This window comes from Colletotrichum jinshuiense, chromosome 3 (genome assembly GCF_051148585.1).
Source record: "Colletotrichum jinshuiense chromosome 3, complete sequence".
Taxonomy (NCBI): Eukaryota; Fungi; Ascomycota; class Sordariomycetes; order Glomerellales; family Glomerellaceae; genus Colletotrichum; species Colletotrichum jinshuiense.
Genome location: NC_139310.1, coordinates 4,703,177 through 4,722,447, shown reverse-complemented (window position 1 = coordinate 4,722,447; position 19,271 = coordinate 4,703,177). Strand labels below are relative to the sequence as shown.

At 56.1% G+C, this 19,271-nt stretch overlaps 7 protein-coding genes across 7 annotated transcripts; 3 read left to right on the top strand and 4 right to left on the bottom strand.

Moving 5' to 3' along the window:
• Positions 1 to 1,673: 1,673 nt before the first annotated feature.
• Positions 1,674 to 3,663, top strand: EsH8_III_001236 (glutamyl-tRNA(Gln) amidotransferase subunit HER2; the record flags this gene model as incomplete). The annotated part of the gene is made up of 3 exons (XM_083262961.1): positions 1,674 to 1,699; positions 1,762 to 1,826; positions 2,258 to 3,663. The coding sequence occupies 3 exons, from the start codon at positions 1,674 to 1,676 to the stop codon at positions 3,661 to 3,663; spliced, it is 1,497 nt and encodes a 498-aa protein (XP_083123448.1).
• Positions 3,664 to 3,893: 230 nt separating this feature from the next.
• EsH8_III_001235 (PRP38 family-domain-containing protein) lies at positions 3,894 to 4,673 on the bottom strand (the record flags this gene model as incomplete). Its single annotated transcript, XM_083262960.1, has 1 exon — positions 3,894 to 4,673. One exon carries the CDS (start codon positions 4,671 to 4,673, stop codon positions 3,894 to 3,896), a length of 780 nt encoding a protein of 259 aa, XP_083123447.1.
• A 457-nt stretch (positions 4,674 to 5,130) lies between these two features.
• EsH8_III_001234 (uncharacterized protein) lies at positions 5,131 to 5,911 on the top strand (the record flags this gene model as incomplete). Its single annotated transcript, XM_083262959.1, has 2 exons — positions 5,131 to 5,182; positions 5,313 to 5,911. 2 exons carry the CDS (start codon positions 5,131 to 5,133, stop codon positions 5,909 to 5,911), a joined length of 651 nt encoding a protein of 216 aa, XP_083123446.1.
• Positions 5,912 to 6,345: 434 nt separating this feature from the next.
• On the bottom strand, positions 6,346 to 7,257 carry EsH8_III_001233 (negative cofactor 2 transcription regulator complex subunit NCB2; the record flags this gene model as incomplete). Its single annotated transcript, XM_083262958.1, has 4 exons — positions 6,346 to 6,453; positions 6,516 to 6,775; positions 6,877 to 6,903; positions 7,236 to 7,257. The coding sequence occupies 4 exons, from the start codon at positions 7,255 to 7,257 to the stop codon at positions 6,346 to 6,348; spliced, it is 417 nt and encodes a 138-aa protein (XP_083123445.1).
• A 1,218-nt stretch (positions 7,258 to 8,475) lies between these two features.
• Positions 8,476 to 9,416, bottom strand: EsH8_III_001232 (uncharacterized protein; the record flags this gene model as incomplete). Its single annotated transcript, XM_083262957.1, has 4 exons — positions 8,476 to 8,515; positions 8,570 to 8,940; positions 8,997 to 9,158; positions 9,228 to 9,416. The coding sequence occupies 4 exons, from the start codon at positions 9,414 to 9,416 to the stop codon at positions 8,476 to 8,478; spliced, it is 762 nt and encodes a 253-aa protein (XP_083123444.1).
• A 447-nt stretch (positions 9,417 to 9,863) lies between these two features.
• On the top strand, positions 9,864 to 11,182 carry EsH8_III_001231 (FAD dependent oxidoreductase; the record flags this gene model as incomplete). The annotated part of the gene is made up of 2 exons (XM_083262956.1): positions 9,864 to 10,333; positions 10,411 to 11,182. 2 exons carry the CDS (start codon positions 9,864 to 9,866, stop codon positions 11,180 to 11,182), a joined length of 1,242 nt encoding a protein of 413 aa, XP_083123443.1.
• A 5,010-nt stretch (positions 11,183 to 16,192) lies between these two features.
• Positions 16,193 to 16,960, bottom strand: EsH8_III_001230 (uncharacterized protein; the record flags this gene model as incomplete). Its single annotated transcript, XM_083262955.1, has 1 exon — positions 16,193 to 16,960. One exon carries the CDS (start codon positions 16,958 to 16,960, stop codon positions 16,193 to 16,195), a length of 768 nt encoding a protein of 255 aa, XP_083123442.1.
• Positions 16,961 to 19,271: the final 2,311 nt, after the last annotated feature.

Genomic DNA, 19,271 nt, shown 5'->3' with positions numbered 1-19,271 from the left:
CTCAGAGCGACTAGCGAGTGGGCCGCGTTGGAATGTGTCTAAGCCACCATCTGGCGCGATGCGGGTTGGCTGAATTTGTGCCCGGTCAATCCGGTGCGTCGGAAACCTATTTACCGATTCCTGCGGACCCGGGAGTTCGGCCTCGAACAAGTCACAACCATTGTGTCATTTTTTGGGTCCTTTTGAGCAGTAGGATGCTATAAGACATCTCTCCCGCCGACTTTTCAATATGCAAAAGCGATCACTAACTGTAAACCACACGAGTCTTGTTTCTGCGGAATTGTACTTTTGCTTTATTCTCACCGGCGCCAATTGAATGGTCTAAAATTGACTACCCTTCAGAATGTCTTTGCCCGACGGTCTCGTTGCATTTGGGCCTGACGCCAACTGCACACTCGAATTATGTCCGTTGGAATGGAGTATTCTCCGCTATCAACCTTCCATCCCTGCCAGCGGCACCTTCATCGCCTTGTTCTCCCTAGCACTGGTAATACACGCGATCCAGGGCATTCGAGCGAGGACATGGGGCTTCATGGGAAGTATGATGAGTGGTTGTGTATTGGAAATCGTCGGTTATGTGGGAAGGTTGATAATACACGATAATCCTTTCGACTTCCAAGGCTTCATGATGCAAATCAGTCAGTACTTTTTTCCTTTCTTTTCGGAGGCTCTCCAAGACACCCGGCCACAATTCCTTCGCCAAAGCAAGTTGACAAGAACTAACTCGTCTCGATAGTTTGCATCACGATCGCCCCAGTCTTCTTCTCCGCCGCCATATATGTCCTCCTCTCTCAGACGTGAGCATTTTCTGAGTATGATTTACAGAGACATACAGAGGCTAATCAACGCTACTATTCAGAATCAACTTACTTGACCGGTCAATATCACGTTTCTCGCCACGCCTCTACTACTGGGCCTTTATTCCACTCGATATCATCTCTCTCGTTTTACAAGCTGCGGGTGGTGCCATGTCGTCAGTTAGCAGCACCAAAGCGGACGTGGACCAAGGCGTAGACATTTCGCTCGGTGGCTTGGTGTTGCAGGTTGTGTCACTGTTGGCCTTCTGCGTGCTGTTTGCAGACTTCATCATCTCGTACGTTCGTTTGAAAGATCGTCCGGCGATGACCACAAGGCTCAAGGTATTTTTGATCTCCCTGAGCCTTGGTACGTTCTTCATCCTTCTTCGGTGCGTTTACCGTATCGTGGAGCTACACGAGGGTTACTTCAGCCACTGGTTTCGTGACGAAACGTTGTACATCGTCTTGGAGTCTGTGTAGGTCAAATCCATCTTCATTTCGCAGGATGAATACTAATTCTTATAGGGCTGTATGCTTGGCCATATTTTGTCTCACCGTTGGGCATCCCGGACGGGTGTTCAACAAGAGGGAGAGTGCGGAAACGTTTCGTAACCAAATCTCCAGCGAGGGAGGTATCCGGATGGAGAATGTGACCACGGAGGAAACTAATAAAGTTTGATCGCGTCGAGATTTGGAATGACAGCAGACCCTTTACATATACGTCACCTTGACTAAATAATCATAGAGCAGCAATTCTTAATTATATACCCACCTTGTACACATAGAATAACAAACTTATCATGACGTCGTATTCCAGAGAGTGGACCTCCTCACATCGGCTGAAGTGCCACCAAGCCGCTTCATTCTCACAAGTAGATGTTTAGCACCGTGCAGATTATGCAGTTAGTCAATCATAAGTGAGCACATATGCGCCATGCCCCACCAAGATCTAACAGTGCTACAGTACTGTAGGCGCGAATGGAAGTACCAGTAAAGTTCAGGTAGTAAAACCCGAAAACTTCCTTGGAGGTTTGACATCGCCGTTTAATGAAAGTAGGTCCGAAGCCAAGAAGCATCAATAAGTTGAAATGGCTCACTAAAGATGCTTGGCAGCGTAGTCCAAGTCCAAGTGAGAACAGGACGGTCACCTCGACGGTGGTGGGGCATATAATATTAGTCAGCTAGGCTTGTCGGTGAAGGATCCTAATATTCACCGAGCTTGGAGCTTCCCCAAAAAGTCCTTGAGCTGCAAGCACCACCGTCACTGGCTGGTAACGGCGGCCCCATGTCCTCCCATGTCAAACTCTCGCGCCTACACCTGCGGGTGCCGAGTTCAAAAGGAATTGCGCAGCTAGCTCGACAACAAAGGCGCGCGCATCATGAATTCAATCACTTCGTTCGGACAGGTACAAGAGCAGAGCTGCCCTCCAACTGCGCCAAAAGCTAACGGCCTCGCATAGATGTTGCCGAGGCGGCACCAATCCCACCTTCAACTGTTTCCGAAACGACAACAACATTCAAGCTAGCGGTCAAGGATAATATCGCGACTCGAGGCCTACCGACAACATGCTCCTCCGCCATCCTCTCCACGCACAAGAGCCCGTTCGAGGCCACGATCGTGCGACAGCTCCGAGAACGAGGGGCTCACATCATCGGGAAGACCAACATGGACGAATTTGGCATGGGCTCGCACTCTTTGAACTCGATACACGGACCGGTGCTCAACCCACTGGCTTCGACCCCTACCTCTGCTGGCGGAAGCTCTGGTGGCAGTGCGGTTGCAGTTCAGACTGGCGAGGCGGATGTCGCGCTGGGAACCGACACGGGCGGGTCGATCCGTCTCCCTGCGGCTTACTGCGGCGTTGTGGGCTATAAGCCCTCGTACGGAATGCTTTCGAGATTCGGGGTTGTGCCGTATGCTAACTCTCTGGATACCGTTGGGTTGCTCACGAGGGATGTGGGTGTCATTGAGAACCTGATGTTCAGCACCGGATTGAGCGCAGAGCACGACCCGCAGGACCCGACGTCCCTTTCAAAGAGCTTCAGGAAACGTGTACAGGATCAGAGAGAAGAGCGCCGTTCCCGTCTCAGAATCGGCATCCCCATCGAATACAACATCGAGGAGTTAGATCCCAAGATCAGGAACGCCTGGTCTGATGCTGCAGACCTCCTGCAGAAGTCAGGTATTGAAGTTGTGCCCGTCTCGCTGCCGTCAACCAAGCACGCCCTCTCGGCATACTATGTCATCGCACCGGCCGAGGCAGCCTCTAATCTCGCCAAGTACGACGGTGTCCGTTACGGCACGCGAGGCGACGAGAGCGACGGCGCGGGCGAGGTCCTCTACTCCAAAACCCGCGGACACGGCTTCGGTGACGAGGTTAAACGCCGCATCCTCCTGGGTTCCTATAGCTTGAGCTCGGAGGCGATGGACAACTACTTCCTGCAGGCGCAGCGAGTGCGCAAGCTCGTCCAGCGGGACTTTGACCGGGTTTTCAGGTCGGAGAACCATCTGTATGACCCTCAGCAGTTCGACCTGAGCGATATGAAGGACGAGGTTGAACTTCAGGACAAGCTTGGCCCTTCCCAGGTGGACTTTCTGCTGTGCCCTACGGCCCCGACGTTCCCGCCGCGGATCGAGGACATCAAGCGCCAGACGCCGGTACAGGTATACATGAATGACGTGTTTACGGTGCCGGCTAGTCTCGCTGGCTTGCCAGCTATCAGCATCCCGGCAAAGATACAGTCACACGATGCTGATGCCGACGAGAGTCGGAAGGTGGCTGGCCTTCAGCTGATCGGCCAGTACTGGGACGACAAACGTCTGCTTGGCGTGGCTAAGGATCTCCTCCGTCAGCTATCTGCCTAATGTAAATCCACTTGCAGTCCGCGAGCAAGCGTCGTCTTGCTTGGAACACAGTTGTAACACTTCACGTAGCCGGTTTCAAGACGGACTACTTGTAACCTGTAAAATAGGATAATATACCCATGACGTTCACAAGGATAAATCGTGAACTGCACTCAAATGGTGCTTCAATTTGTGCCTCCGCCTTCTTCAGAGCAAGAGGTTGGGTATCATCTTCCACTAACGCCGTCGGCTCAGGGAGACCGGTCTCTGCTTCTCGACCTTGACCTTGATTTTGACCTCCTCTCCACATCCATCGGCTCGCCGTTGTCGCTCCTCTCTTCCACAATCTCCCCTTCCGACCCCTCCGCACCCTCCTCTCTTGCGTTGGCTTCTTTCTCTTCCTCTTCGTCCAGCAACTCGTCAATGTCGCCCAGCGGACTAATCCTCTCCTCCAGCTCGCCCAGATCCACCAGGTCCACCCTCTTCGGCAGCTCCCTGAAACTCGTCGCGCAAACTCTCGTCTTGGTCAAGAGGTCGTCCACAAAGTCGTCCATGTACGTCAAGCTTGCCCCCTGTCGCCCCTTCCTCCTCAGCTTCCTCCTATCCTCCAAAAACGGCTCGAGGCGGATGTACACGTCCTTGGCCTTCCTCGTCATGCGGATGTAGAAGCACGCCAGCGCGCGCAGGTACTTGAACTTCTCGCCGCCGAACCTCAGGTACGTGTCGAGCACCTCGTCCGAGGGCGCGAGCTGCAGGAGCTTGAACGCCAGGCACAGAAACGGCGTGGGCTTCTGCGTAACGCCGTAGGTGCCGCCGATGAAGCTGACGTGCTCGACGACGCGGTCGACGATGTCGGCCTCGTTGACGGCGAAGCACTGCTCCTTGTAGAAATACGAGTCGATGATGCGCTCGCGGACGGCCTTTTCCATGATCGTCGCCGGGTTCTCGCCGTTCGGGGCCAGGGACGCCGAGGAGCCGCGCTCGTCGAGGAAGCGCCGCTCGTCGGCGTAGATTCTGTCGGGTTTGCTCATCGTCGCGACGTTTGCTCGGGTGCGAGGGGATAGGTTGGTTGGAAGGTTCAATGGAGACAATGGATGGTCGTTGTCTCGGTGTACAAAAAGCTTCGGTGGGGATGCGGCTCGCTTCTCGAGATCCGCGCCTCGCAATCAATTGCTTTTCGGGTAGTGGGGTGGTAGTGATGCGACAGGAGCTGCCTTTAGACGAAAGGTGTGACGCAGGGGAAAAGTTGGAGGTGCGGCAGCTGGCGTTCCTTATCGATAGTCGCCGCGCCAACAAAGTAAACAGCCCACTTCCAAGTTCACACCTCAGCCGCGTCAGATCTGGCGGCTGCGACATTGAATAAGGGGGAAAGCGATAGTATCGACGGACTCGAATCAAGCAAATTCATTCAAAACCATCTACAGGACCTATTGCGATTTTTTCAAGCCCAATTTCTGCCCGAAAAATCCGCCAGATTCCACAACTGCCATGGTGCTCCTCACCTCGTCTCAAGTCTCGATCCTTCTGTCCTCGGCCATCGGTAACACCCGCCCCCGTTCCCGCATTCCACTCCGTGACCCTGGACGAACAAACGGCTAACCTCAGATGCGTCCCGCGCGACTGCGAGCGCGTTTTCGTGTCTCGTCCTGCGCAGACGCAAACAATCGTAGTGGCCTCTTGTACCGCAGCCCTCTTCCTCAGCGGATATGTGATCCAGCAACGCACGCTCGGCCAGCTACGCGAGGCTATCAAGCCCGACTCACGACCGTCCCCCAAGGCTTCGTACTACGTCCCCGACCATCTCAAAAATATTGCGGGCGACGGTAAGAATGTGCCGTTGTACGGCGGTAACGGGGCAGACAAGCAGGAGCAGATCATCATCGAGGTGAACCCCACGGTGCCCGAGCAGGAGCAGAAGCAGCAACAACCACAACAGCAGAAGCAGCAGCAACAGCAACAAAAACAACAAAAACAGAAGAACAAGGCCGGAGAAAAGGGTGCAGGATGGACCTCCGGCATGTGGCAAAAGATGACATCTCAATCCGAGAAGGAGGAAAAGGGAGGTGTCAGCAGGGAGGAGTTGGAGAAGATGGACGAGAGGGATAGGAACATCCATGGCTGGAAGGTCAAGGACCAGAAGAACCCTGACCCGGACGCGTCTAATCAGAAACCCATCAGTCGTGCCGAGAGGCGGAGGCTGATCAAGGAGGAGCTGAAGCGTCTGTCGGAAGGGGAGCAGCCCGTGTACTACCAGCGACGACTCTGGTAAGGATATTTCGGGCGCTTGGGTATGGATCGGGAGCAGGGCTTACGAGATCCCTGACTATATACGTGGGATCTATGGCGTTTTTTACTTGAAAAGACTGACGACGAAGGATGTTTACGATATCAATATGGTTGTTCATCATATATGTACTTGTGTAGATAGGCGGCCCCGGGCCGGAGCAAACGGATGGCTGTGAAACGCTGGACTAAACCCACACGAGATTTTTATTGATGTGCAAGACCGTTCGGCGCGCATATTCCGAAGATGGATGTCGTAAAGACCCTGCTATCAAACCGCCCCCACGGCCCGCAAGCCGGAATCATGCATTCGTCAGCGTGGTGAAATTCGTAAAGTTTCCGTCCCAGTGTGCCTCAAACGCCGCTTCCATGCCGAATCAAAGAAACAAACAAGCAAACTCCTTCGCCGAGTATCCCAATCTAAGCGTGGCGGTTCGCGGCATCCTCGAATGCCTCTCTCTGCATCCTCTCCAGCTCCTCGAGGGGGATTTGGCTGTTGGCGAACTTGTTTGCCTTCTTCTCGCGTCCCTGCATCACGCGTTAGCTGCCTTTGTCCAATGAGCAGAATGATTATCGGAACTCGTCTGTACCTTCTGCACTTCCTTGTGCTCCGCCGCCGCTTCGAGCACGGCGGGTACGTAGTCTGCAAAGCCCAGCTGCTCAAGAGCCTTGGTGATGTGATCGCAGGCGATGGTCTTCTTGGCCTCCTTTTCCGAGATCTCGTTGGCTTCGGATGAGATGAGGGTGATGAACTCGACACAGCACTCAATAAGCAAGTCACGGGCCTCCTTGGAGAATGCGACGCCAGCAGAGGGTGGCAGAATCTCGGTTACGATCTTCTGGACGGTGGCTGCATGAAGGATTAGCATTCGCTCGTTCCGAGATAGGATGAGCGATGAGTGGTTGAGAAAGACCTTCATCTGCAACATCATCAGGGGGAAGAACACATACCCTTGGGCAATGACAGGTCATCGTTGCCTGTGATATCAAGTCAGCAACCGAGCGTAGAATTGAGCTGCGAGAGTAAAGGAACTACCCAGACGGTCCTGGGATTTCCAGTGCGTGCCCATGTTGTTGACCATGGTGGCTGCAATATTTGCATAATCAAACGGTACATGGCGCAGGCACAGGTGCAGCGCAGAGCGCCTTATACATGATGGCTCACATGAGATTTTGGGGTGAAGCCTGGAAACCATGCACAGGTGGTGATGTGCACCAGTGGTGAATGCCTAGCAGGCAGACACTGGGAATAGCGCGGAGGTCACCTGGTGGAAAGCAAGGTGACTGAAAAAAAGGTAGAGTTTACTTACCAGCAAGATCGTGATCCGACATGACTGTGATTTGAGATGAGAGGGCAGGTTCTACAGTAGATGAGATGAAAGTCGGCCTCAATCAGGCTGAAACTTGAGACGCTTGCTGGGTCGCTCGACGGAGTCTATATCTGTTCTATCGGGTCGGTAACGAGTCGTGGTTTGGCCGGGAGGCGGCTGGTTTAAAGACTTATACGGAGACGGCTGGCGGTGAAAAACGCGATAGCGGAGTGGGCATATGAAGCATCGCGGACTGTGGCTCGCTCTGGTTCGCGCTGGTGTTTGGTGGGGTCTTTTTATGCTGTTTTGGATGCGGGACATGAACTGCATTTGAACCCCCGCGGCCAGCAGAAGCCACAGGCGCAGCCCGCTCAGTCATTCGGCCCGCCACAGCGGGGCGCAAGCCGCAGCCGGCGAAAGTTGTTTCCGTTGTTCCGCACCGCACGGACCAGCGTCCCCAATCACTCCAAAAACTTTTCGTGCCATAAAAGAGAAAATATTCGACGATGCTCCTACTTCCTTCTTTCAATATCACCAAGCAGCAGAGTCGAAAACGCAATGCGCTCTTACTTCAGAGCAGCGGGCGGCTCTACTCTTGGTCTTGATTGACTATGGTATGTTATTTCCTCTACTCACCCCTCACTTCACTCCGAAATGATGAGCCTTGTTGTCGCCCCAAACTTACGAGGAATAACTCCCCTCAAAGTGGTGAATGACCGTCCAAGCCAAACGGACTTCTCTGATCAAACACCATGAACTATTGTTTTCTCTTCTGCTCAATTGGCCTGACCAATGCTAACGAGAACTCAAGACAGGATGTATGCGCTTGCCAGCAAATCACACTCCAGGTCTGGACACCTAGGAGTCCCCGACGGTGTCCATTACCTTCCTTTCAGGAAAGAGACGTTTCGAGACTGAGCATATCTGCCTCGCCGCACATATGTTTGTCGGATGGGATACTCAAACCCGAGGTCGATTGCTCTGGCTCGACGGCTTCATTTGCTTACGATCCACGCCCACAGATCTTTTGTTCAAGGTAGGTCGCATCGCGCAAATTTTCTTACCTCACCTTAAATGGTTGCCAGTGATGATGAAACATATTCCATGCTAATCCTGAATAAACTATGTGGAATCAAATATGAGCTTTTCATCTTTCATCTGAGGCATCGTCCATTTAATGTTTTCTATTTGCAGCTTTTAGCTATAGCATTTTGCTAACATTGGACATCACAGTGAACATCTACGCGTCTTGATACGCCGCAAGCTCTGCGGCTTGCCACCTGAAATGTGTTAGCTTCGTTCCTTCGTCGAGGAGGTGTGGCGTCGCAACATACTTGATGAACTTCCCAGACAGGTCGTGTTGTGGCTTGACCACAAACCTGGCCATGACATTACCGGGCTGCTCCGGCTTGAAGAGCTCTCCCTTGTCAAAGGCTGAGACGAAAGAGGCGTGGTCCTTGTCGGCCATGTGGCCGCTGCCGGTGTCGCGGATGACCTTTTGCATGTCTGTGTCGACACGGCCGGGGCTGAAGGCGATACTCGTGATCTCGGGCTCCTCGACTGCCAAGTGTGCAGAGAGGTGGTTCACGGCGGCCTTGGAGGTGCCGTAGGCTCCCCAAGCGGCGTAGGCTCCAGTGGCGGCTCCGGAGGAGACCCAGAGGACGCAGCCCTTGGACTTGCGCAGCTCGACTAGCGATGCTTGCACCTTTATTTGCGTAGTTGGTCAGAATTGACCTGAATAAAATCAGAGTTTTCACTCACCAAAGCGAGCCCACTAAACACATTGATGTCGTATGCCTTCCTCCATTCCTCGACTGATGAGTCTGCCAGGCGGGTGACGGGCTCGAGAACGCCGTGGTTGATCACAACTCCATCAATCCTGCCAAAGGCCTTGATGGCAACTTCGGCGATGTTAGGGATAGCCTGAGGTTGAGATTGGGTCAGTCAACCAAGTGCCCCCTTGCAGGGAGGAGACGCCATGATGAGCCTCACCTTAAGGTCAGCCAAGTCGCCCGCAACATACTCGACCTGTCCAGGGTGAGCAGCCTTCAAGGCCTCCAACTGGTCCTTGGACCTGGCCGCCAAGACAACCTTGTGGGAGTCCTTGAGCAGGTACTGCGCGATGGTCAGGCCGATGCCTCGGGTGGCGCCGGTGACGATGATCACCTTGGAAGAGGCCATTGTGGGATGGTGTGTATGCACGGCTCTGTTGTTTGTGAGACAAGGTTGACTGTGTGCGAGTTTGTTTCCGAAACTAATATCCGGTGGGACAGAAGATGTGCAACGCGAAGAAAAAAAGACTTTGCAGAGATGGAGCCCAGCGGGAGGCTTGCGCCATCATCCCAATGCAGTGGACTGGCGTGCTGTGTGCGCTGTGGAGCGGGGGGCCAGGTGCAGCAAAAGTCCTTATCTTATCAATTTGGCGGGGTTCGTTCAGCTAGGTATTTCTCCAATAGCTCTCCCCTTCAACCCCCCATCCCATAACGTCATCGTTCAAGATTATGCTCCCCTCATTGATTGCGTCTGCGAAGATAGATTCACTCACTGATGGACGTTTTTACATTTTTGATGTCTGACATTTTGAAATTCTGAAATTTTCAAAAATCTTTGAATCTTTGACATTCGAAAATGAGCGTAACGATAATCATCGGGTCTGGAATCATAGGCCTGTCAACGGCGTACTACCTCGCGGACCACCAGCCCGGCTCGACGATCCACCTCGTCGAGCCCTCGCCGGAGCTGTTCGCCTCGGCCTCGGGCCACGCGGGGGGCTTCCTCGCGCGGGACTGGTTCCCGCCCGAATCCGCCGCGCTCGGGGCCCTGAGCTTCGACGAGCACCGGAGGCTCGCCGAGGAGAACAGCGGCAGGGAGGGCTGGGGGTGGTCGGCGAGCACGGCGTTCAGCCACGCAGCGGCGCCCGTGAAGAGGCCCGCCGCGCGAGATGCCGACTGGTTGGGGGACGACGGCAGCCGGGCCGAAGCCGCTGTCGAAGCCGCCGCCGTCGCCGCCGCCGTGCCGGCCGACGGCCCGCCGTGGCTGCGCAGAGAGCGCGGCGACGACGTGCAGGTGATGGGAGACCCGGGGTCCACTGCCCAAGTGTGCGTGTCCGCGTGAACACCAAAATATGTCCTGCCGCGAAAAGCCTGACACGGGGTTTCCCCTTCCACCCCCCCAGTGACCCCCTCCGTCTCTGCCGCTTCCTCCTGGGGCAGTGCAAATCGGCCGGCGTCCGCCTCCACCACCCGGCCACCATCCTCTCCGTCGCCACGGACCTCCGCGGCGACCTCTCGTCGGTCCGCATCGGCGACGCCGCCTCGTCCACCGAGACCGACGTGCCGTGCGCCCGCGTCCTCGTCGCCGCGGGCGCCTGGTCGCCCCGCGTCTTCTCCGGGCTCTTCCCCGGCGCCCCGCTCGAGGTGCCCGTCGCCAGCCTGGCGGGCCACTCGCTCGTCGTCAGGCCCCCGGGCGCGGCCGCGGCGCGCGCGGGCGGCTGCCACGCGGTCTTCAGCACCGACGGCGCCGGGTTCTCGCCGGAGCTGTTCTCGCGCGTCGGCGGGCACGTGTACATCGCCGGCGTCAACTCCGCCGCCGCACCCCTCCCGCCCCTGCCCGGCCAGGCGCCCGTCTCCGCCGACGCCATCTCCAGTCTCAGGGACACGGCGGAGCGCCTCGTCGACGGCGGCGACGGCGAGGCGCGGCTGGAGGTCGTCCGGCAGGGGCTGTGCTTCCGGCCCGTCACGGCGTCGGGCGCGCCCATCCTGGCCCGGATCCCGGACGGGCTGCTCGGCGGGGTCTCGACGCGCGCCGGCGCCGAGGGCGGGGTGTTCCTCGCGGCCGGGCATGGGCCTTGGGGCATCAGCCTGAGCCTCGGGACCGGCAAGGTGATGGCGGAGCTGATGCAGGGGCGGATCCTGAGCGCCGACATATCTGGGCTTGGCCTACCGTGAGGTCCCGTCGAGCCAGCCCGCTCGGTAGCCTCAGCTAGTGTAGACTTCTCCCAAAACCCTGAACCGTTCCATGACCACCATGTCCCTGTCTGCCTGTCTGTCCGTCTGTCGTCCTTACCTGCCGTCCAGCACGATTCGACGAAACCGTCTCCCCTGCCCCCTTAAGAGATTTCACATCCCCTCCCTACCGGATCCCATGGGCACGCCGATATCACGATCAGCACCACATCCACATCGCCCACTGCGGCATCCCGAGCCAGAACTCGTGCCGGCCGGGTGCTGTGGCAGGTACCTCCGCTCTCTGCCATCGCGACGGTGCCCAGCACCGGACCAGCTCAAAGCGAGAGCTTTGCGAAGTAAGATAAAACGAAGAAGTGCATATAAAAAAAATTGAAATAAAAGCCATCACTCGTATTCAGCCTCTCTCGTGCCGGGGTGACCCCGACCGCGTTCCCATAGTTCACTTTTTTGGCGCGCGTTGAAACGTTCACATTGGAAGCCCAGAAATAGCCGCCTGGAGCTCCGTGCCCCTACACCCGACACGGGCTAGCAAAAGGGTGACAGGATCAGGGGAGTGGAATGGTAGGGAGGATACGAAAGAAGAAGGAAGACAAAAGAGGGCGGGGCGGGACAGAGATGAGAAAAAAAAAAGAGGGAACAAAAGAAATTTTCTGCTTCTCTGCACCTTAATGGGTCAGCAGTGCGAAGAAACAGCGTAGTTTAATTACTGGAGAACCCGTGATGCGCGCTCGCTCTCGCGCGCAGAACCCAGAGTCCTGGACGACGGCGGTGGGGGCGTGAGGGCTGGTCAGCCTCAGGACGGAGCAGCCTCACCGAAACTCCGGGTCTCTGGTCCCTTCCGGCCGGAGTGCGTTGCCGTGTCTCTCCACCGCCGTCTCCGTATATATCCCACCTTTTCCTCATCGCCCCTTGTCCCTGGACCACGCCGGCCAAGGGTTGGTCTCCTCCACCCCCCCGGGATCGTTGACTGGTTAATCAGACGAAAAAAAGAAAAAAATGGAAGAAAAAAAAGACATGCGTCGGTGAAACCGATAGTTTGGACTCGGCTTACACCACACCCGTCGCCCACCCCATCGTTAGCGGTTTCCCAATCCGTATCCCCTGTCCGGTTTCCCTTCCCGGGGGGGTCAGGTCAGCCCGGGTCTCTCATTCTTCACGGGGAAGAACCGAGAACAAGAGCCAGAAGCTCCTTGCAGCGCCTGCCGCGAGCAGCACCCGTTCGTCGAAGCCGTTTCGTTGCTTCTTTCCTCTCTGCAGGTCGCATCAATCACCCGCGGGACCTCCAATTTGCCACACGTCAAGCAAGGGGACGGGGAGGAGCGGGACGCATGTCTGGCAACTCAGCCTCGCAATGTCTCATCCCCTGCATTCGTGTCTCTGCGGTCCCGGAACCCAATCTTGTGCTTGCCCTTTTTTTTTTTTTTTTGATGATGTGGACGTTGCCGCCGCCGCCGCCAATTCGAGGTTCCCACGGCACCGTCGTCCATGGAGACGGCGACGCTGGCTTTCCTTCCATTTCTTCTTTTTATTCTTCTTTTTTATTTTTATTTTATTTTATGTGTACTCCTCGCCCCGCGCCTCTACCTCAGACTTTGGGGGCGGCCCGGCAGTCGTTTGCCGTTTCAACGCGCATCGGGCGGCCGTTGGTTGATGGGTGCGTAGCGTAGCGCGTTGCAAAGCCCGACGACCAAGCACAGGCCCCCGGTTCCTGGGCGAGAGAAGCTGCCGCGACTCATGAACAACCCGCGACGCTGTCATCCATTCATCACTTTGTCGTCGTCCGATGTGTGACCAGTGGGGGGAAGGGGGGGCAGTTTAAGATAGGGCCCCGGCGCGCTGGAATGAGATGAAGTCATCCGCAATTGGACGGCAGGCGAGCTTGGTGGTGTTCCAAGGCTCTGGGTGACCCTAAAACGAGCATCACTACCCACACCGGACCCATTCGCGGCTCGGTTCCTTGCATGCGTGCCAGAGCCCACCATGGGCACTTCACTCGAAAGTGAAGCTGCGAAGCTGTGGTGCGCCCCATCCATCCTGAGAGGAAGACGAAGAAGAAAATGGAAAGGAAAATTCAGGCCGCGTCCTCTCATCCCCCCTCCCCTGTCCATCATCTAATTACCCCTTGCAGCATCTCTACAGCGAAGTGTGCACCGGCGGCTCGGGTCCGTCCCAGGCAGCGTCAGCAACTTGCCGACGCTGACGTTGACGCGCTGCGCCGTCCACTAGTCCGCTGCCCCCCTCCCGGGCCACGACAACTTCCGAAACTGAATGTCCCAAAGATTAGCCCCTCTTGGTTTTCCTCTTTTCGGAAGCCGCCGCCGCAAGTGTGCCTCTGCGGGCACGCGGCTTACGGTCACGATGAACAGGATGAGGAGCTTTGACCCTTTTCCCAATAAGCCTCCGCCCCCCCCTGTTCCTCGAAACTTTCTTTCCTCTCGACCTAGCAACCTTGGCTCCCTGCGAGCTCTTTAAGTTGATTGACGTCGTATTCCCCTCGAGCTCCCCAAAGATAGTTCGTGCCGGCGTTCTTCTCTACACGAACTGCCACGCTACATGGCAGGAAGAAGCACAGCCTTCCCAGCGCATCCGCAGCGTCGCACCCGGCTCGGGGGGGAAGGGGCCCACGCCCGCGTAGTGTGTGATTTGCGTGAACCGGAAGATTTAACACGAAAAAAAAGAGGTCATGCGCGTGTGCGCGTGCCCACGTGGGCAACATCAGGCATGCAGCAGCCTCCACCCTCCGCGGACAAGCAAGGCCGGCCCACTTTACGGCGTTGGAAGAGCAACTGCCTCTGGCCTGCACTACCGGTCGTAAACCAGCGAGCTGGTGCGTGTGATTCCGTGGAATACGTCCGCCAATGGATCCGGGCGTCGCGGAACGGTGAGCGCCGAGCGAGCCCTCTCTCCCCTCCTGTTGAGCTGAAAATGCGCGGTGGGTGGGTTGGAGAGGGTTGGAGGGGCGGTGGGAAACGTCCAGTCCAATTGGGCCCGGCGGCCCAGCTTTTCTTCGAAGAAGAGCGCCGGGCTTGGCCGGCAACCTTTTTTTTTCTTCCTTTTTTTCTCTTTAATGAAATTTCTTCTTTTTGCCCGCCCGCCCGCACTACCCTCCCTTGCCCCTTGCACATGACCGCTTCTCTCGGGACAGCACGCGCGTGTGTGTGGTAGAGATAGGGTGTTCGTCTCGGCTCATGTCCGTCTTCCGACGGGGCCGATTGGGGGAGGGCTGGAGAGATTCGGGCCTACCTGGGTGACCCTCTGTCCAGCTAGCGCTAGCTCGCCACCTGTCTTCTATCGTTGCCTTGATGAGAAGAGAGGCATTACCCGGCGGGAAGGTCATCAAAAGATGCATTCGCAGCCCATGTTCGGGAGGAGAACCGTGATTTGGAGGGGAGGGCATTCGGAAGAGACACGTAAAGTGAGTGGCCAAGTCCTGTCACTGGCTGACATATCCGTACCTGCCGCGGTGGCATGCATGCTTCGGATCCGGCCATTCCAGGGCGGACGGTATTAGGCACCGCTTGCTGGGTGTGGGGAGGCTGAGCAGAGACCTCCTCCACTGTCGTTGGACGGGTACCTTGCAGCAGCGCGGCAAGGCAAGGGGAACGGCAGGCCGCGCAGACCGCTTTGGGACCGAAGACGACGACGAAAGATAAAACGAAAAAAGTTATTTCGTGATGGGACGATTTAGTGTAGAGGCGCACAAACTCCCAACAGGGGGGTTCGGGGTTCGGTGGGTTTGGTGGAGGTCTACCTAGAGCAGCTCCTCTCTCCGCAGAACTCCGTCGAACAAGCCACGATGATTCGATGGTTCTTCTTCCGCATCACTCTTGCGTCCTCGAATCATCATGACTATTCTTCCCCTCCACCCCCCCGTTCCTTTCTTCGCTGGGCCGGAAGCTTGGCATTGGCTCGGCGTGAGGCGAGATCACCGTCCGACGTGGTGTCAACGTTGGGGAAATATTGGGCAACGCGACCCACGCGAAGTCAGTCAGGCGGCATCCATTCTTGGTTCAAGCTTTTATTTGCATTTTTTATTTTTATATTTTCATCCCACCGGAACCTGTTGTCGTCCCTCACCACCCATGGGTGGTGCGTGGCAGGGTAGGCGCCTTTCTCCAATTTCCCGGTTCATTCCATGACAAGTTCATTCACATGATCGGTACCAGACAAAACAATCCGAGTTTGGAAGGGGAGAGAAAAAAAGCGCCGGCAGGATAAAGGTACCTGCCAGGTTTTTCTTTCTGAATAAAATTACAATACGAAGATGATGATGATGTTATATGGTAATGTGTGCTGTGCCGCCGCTCGAACCTCTCCGGTTCGCGTTCGCGACGCCCCCCCCCCCTTCCCTTGCCACACCCCCCGGTTGACAGTTGCCTGTGCGTAAAAAGGATCCCCTTTTTTTTTTTGTATAAACCCCGAAAAACCGCTTTCCCGTAAAGAAATGACGTCAATTGCACAAACTCCCGCTCCGGGACCTGTCCCTCTCCCTTGCACCACCGGTGCCCGAAACGAAACATCCTAGTCTTACAACCGAAAGGAACCTGAGTGTGTGAGAATCCGGAGGGATTCGGAAGATTCAAATGAAAGAATCTTTGAATAATAAAAAATTGAAAATTGAAAATTGAAAAAAGGCAATAAGGCTTGCTGAACAGAGGAAAGGGTCCATAAGGCCAACAGATAATAAAAAAGTAATAAAAAAAAAGACAAGAGGAAAAAAACAATTCGCCCGCTGTTTGCGTTGTCGTAAAGCCGTAAACCCCCCTCAGAAGAGACCTCGGTGTCTTCCGCCGTAGTTTGTTGTTTGCCGCTTCCGTAGTTGGTGACTGGATAAGCATAAAATGAAAAAAGGGAAGAGATAAGAATGTTCGAGTAGTGAACGTTGTTGCTGGCCCAAAGGGTGACGGGGTCCCGAATAGTGAGTTGATAAGAGAGAGTGATAAAAAGAATAAAGTGAGGTGGTGGGTAAGTGCTAAGTTGGTCTGTCCCTTAGAACAGTGTATTGGAGGACCGGCTGCCCTCCTGCTCAAAGACGATGCCGCGTCTCTTCCATCCGCCTCGCTTGATAAAGTCTTCGACGCTGTCCAGGGACTTCATCTGCGGCCGCTTTTGCGGCGTGTTGCGCTTGTGCGAGAAGTTCTGCCAGTGCGACTCCCGTACGGGCCGCTCCTCGTCGACGATGCTGCTGTCCTCGTCGTCGTCCTCGTCGTCGTCCTGGTCCGACGTCACGGTCTGGATCGTCGACTCGGACCAGTGCGAACGCGGCAGCTGCGGCCGCGTGGCGGCGATGTGTTGCTGCACCTTGAATAAAAAGTAATCGTCGCCCTCGGCGGCGTGTTCGCGGGACCTCTCCTGCTCTGTCGGTGTCCGGGGGGAGTCGGCGGGCGGCGTCGGCATGCTGGGGACGGAGGCGGCGAAGGAGGCCTTTGCCTTCTCGGCGGCGGCGGCCTCCTGGCTGGAGAAGTAAGAGCTCAAGACGTCGTCTTCGATGGATTGGGAGTTGTGGATGAATGGCCGTTCAAAGAGCCTTGGCGGCGGGTGGAAGGTTGGGTGCAGCGACAGAGGGTCGAAGTCGAGGACTCGAGTGTGGCGGGCTGTTCCCGAGGAGCGGGTCGATTGTGTTGATGAAGAGTCGTTGCTGGAGACGGAGTTGCTGAGGGAGGGCTTGCGGGTGTGGAGGGCTTCGGGGTGGCGCTTGCCCTTGCACGAGGATGGCGAGGACTGGTGGCCCTGGGGCCATGGTGTTACTCCCAGCATGGTGAAAGTCGTGTGATGATGATATACTCTTGGCCGAGTCGGAAGGTGGCTGTTGGCCGGATGTTGTTGGCGACTCGTGGCGGTCGTTTAGATATAGATGTTAAAGTCTTCTGTTCGGTTCCTTGTCGTCCGTATGTTCCCTTTCCTTGTAACCCGGGTTGTCGGGGATGTGATGTATCGTAATATATGAGATACAGACGGGGGAGCTGGATGAAAGAGAGGGGAAACGTAAGGGTTGGCTGGGTAGGACGTTGTAGAAGTCGTACGTGGGTGTAGATATGATATGTTTCCACGAAAGGATTACCACACAGGCGTGTAATGGAAAGTCTTCAAGGAGTGTGGTTTGTGTGGGACATGGATGTTGAGTGGTTTGATGGGAGATCAGATGGCCGGGACAGGGTCGTGTGGTGGGAAACGAAAGCGGGCATGGGCGTATTATAAAACTTCCATGACGGCCGAAAAACCAGGATTTCCATCGGAAGGGGGGGGACGGACCACAGCTGCCTGCCAAGCGTGGGGATGGATGAGCAATCGGCAGCAAAAGCAGGCATGCAGGCATGCAGGCAGGGCTGGCGGAGAGGCGAGCGAGCTGCAGAGAGAGACAAGACGATACAGGTACAGACACACGGGCGGAGTGGACTGGCACAGCACGCGGGCCAAGGTCCCTGACGATCGAGGCTGAATGAGGGATAGCCGAGAAGATGTGAACAGAGCAGGGGAGACTGCACTAGTGAGTTGACTCTTGAGCCACTCGCTAGCTTACTGGGGGTGGGGAGGGGGGCTTTGAGGAATGGGATGGTGCCTTGCAGGCGCTGCATGTCAAGAGGAATCTTGGGGACAGTAGGGATGGATGACGGGTGTGCACTAAGAGTGTGAGGGGGGCAGCACCAAGAGGATCAGGCGCATGCCGATGGAGGATGAAGGAGGGTGGTATACGTATCCGCGGAGCGTGTGTAGAATGTAGATGCCGTAAGTGCGTGCTGAAGAGACGGAGAGAGAGAGAGATACGGAGGCACGAAGAGAGAGAGAGAAAGAGATAGCGAGACGTAGAGCAAGACGCCGCCTGTCTGCGCCATGCCTCACCGGCCGGCGTATGTCTCTTGTCACTCACCGCCGCAACACGAGTTGAATCCCAAAATGCAAAAGCCGCGCTTGTGTCGCGCTACCCTGCCTACTTACACGTAACCCGTGCCTTACGTACCCGGCGTGACGGCGGGGGCCCTAGAATGAGGCCGCAAAAGCCAATAGTCGTCATCTCGTCATCCCAATTCCAACTGGGCAGCCAGCGTCGACGGTCGGACACGCCGTCTGATTTCCCAAGTGCGTGCTGCAGCAGCACACGAGAAACGAACAAAACGTCAAATGTGCAGCCGGACGAGGCGGCACTAGCGCCCCCCCATCTAAGGGCATCTTAGCCTCCCTCGTAATTGAAGACTGCGAATGCAGAAAAACGAAGCACATGAGTAATCAGCAACTCACATCAGCGGAAGAGGGTGCGGGTGAGTGAGAATTTATGGGGGGAGGAAAAAGAACGAATAATGAAATAAAATGGTTGGCCAGGCTGACTGACCTATAGACACGCAGGGACATGGGGCCGAGCAGGGCAGTGGTGGCCCAGTCAAGCAGCTCTTTTTGGGGCCCTTGGGCAAGCTTGTGTGTCTTTCAGGTCCGCCCGACAAGAACTCTTCTTCCCTCCGGCCCGTGGAAGTCGAATAGGTCGCTTCCCTCAGGGCTCACCAAGATTTCCTAAGGCTCTCCAAGGCCTTCCAAGGCTTCCCAAGACCTCTGCCAATTCACGCCGGCCCGGGGGGATTAGAGGACAGTGATAAACGCTACGTAACCCCCCCAAAGATATTAGAAGGTACGTACCGTCGTCGCCCAGGGTCCTCTCGTGCTCTTCACTTCAAGCGGGCGGCCACCCAAACGGGCGTCGACGTTACGTCATCCGGCCGGTCGCCCGTCCGAACAAGCACCAAATGTCATAACCACGTCCGATGTCCGTCTTCCCCAAAGGCCAGCCTTCACATGCACCTCACCTCTGTAAGGAAGACAGAAAGAGAAAAAGAGAGATATGGAGTGAGAAAAACTACCGCCGGCAAATCAACACAACCGCGGCATGCCACGGCTTCAGACACACGTTCCACAGGCGCGAGGCCGTGTGTTTCACGCTTTCCCTGCAACGGACGCTGATCGCGATATGCCTTCTCTCGTCGTCCCGTTTTCGTCGCCCTCGTCGCCCGTCGCAGGTACCGTGAGACAGGAGCCCAAGAGACAAGGAGTGACTTACTTGGAGGGGGTAGCTCCGTTATGG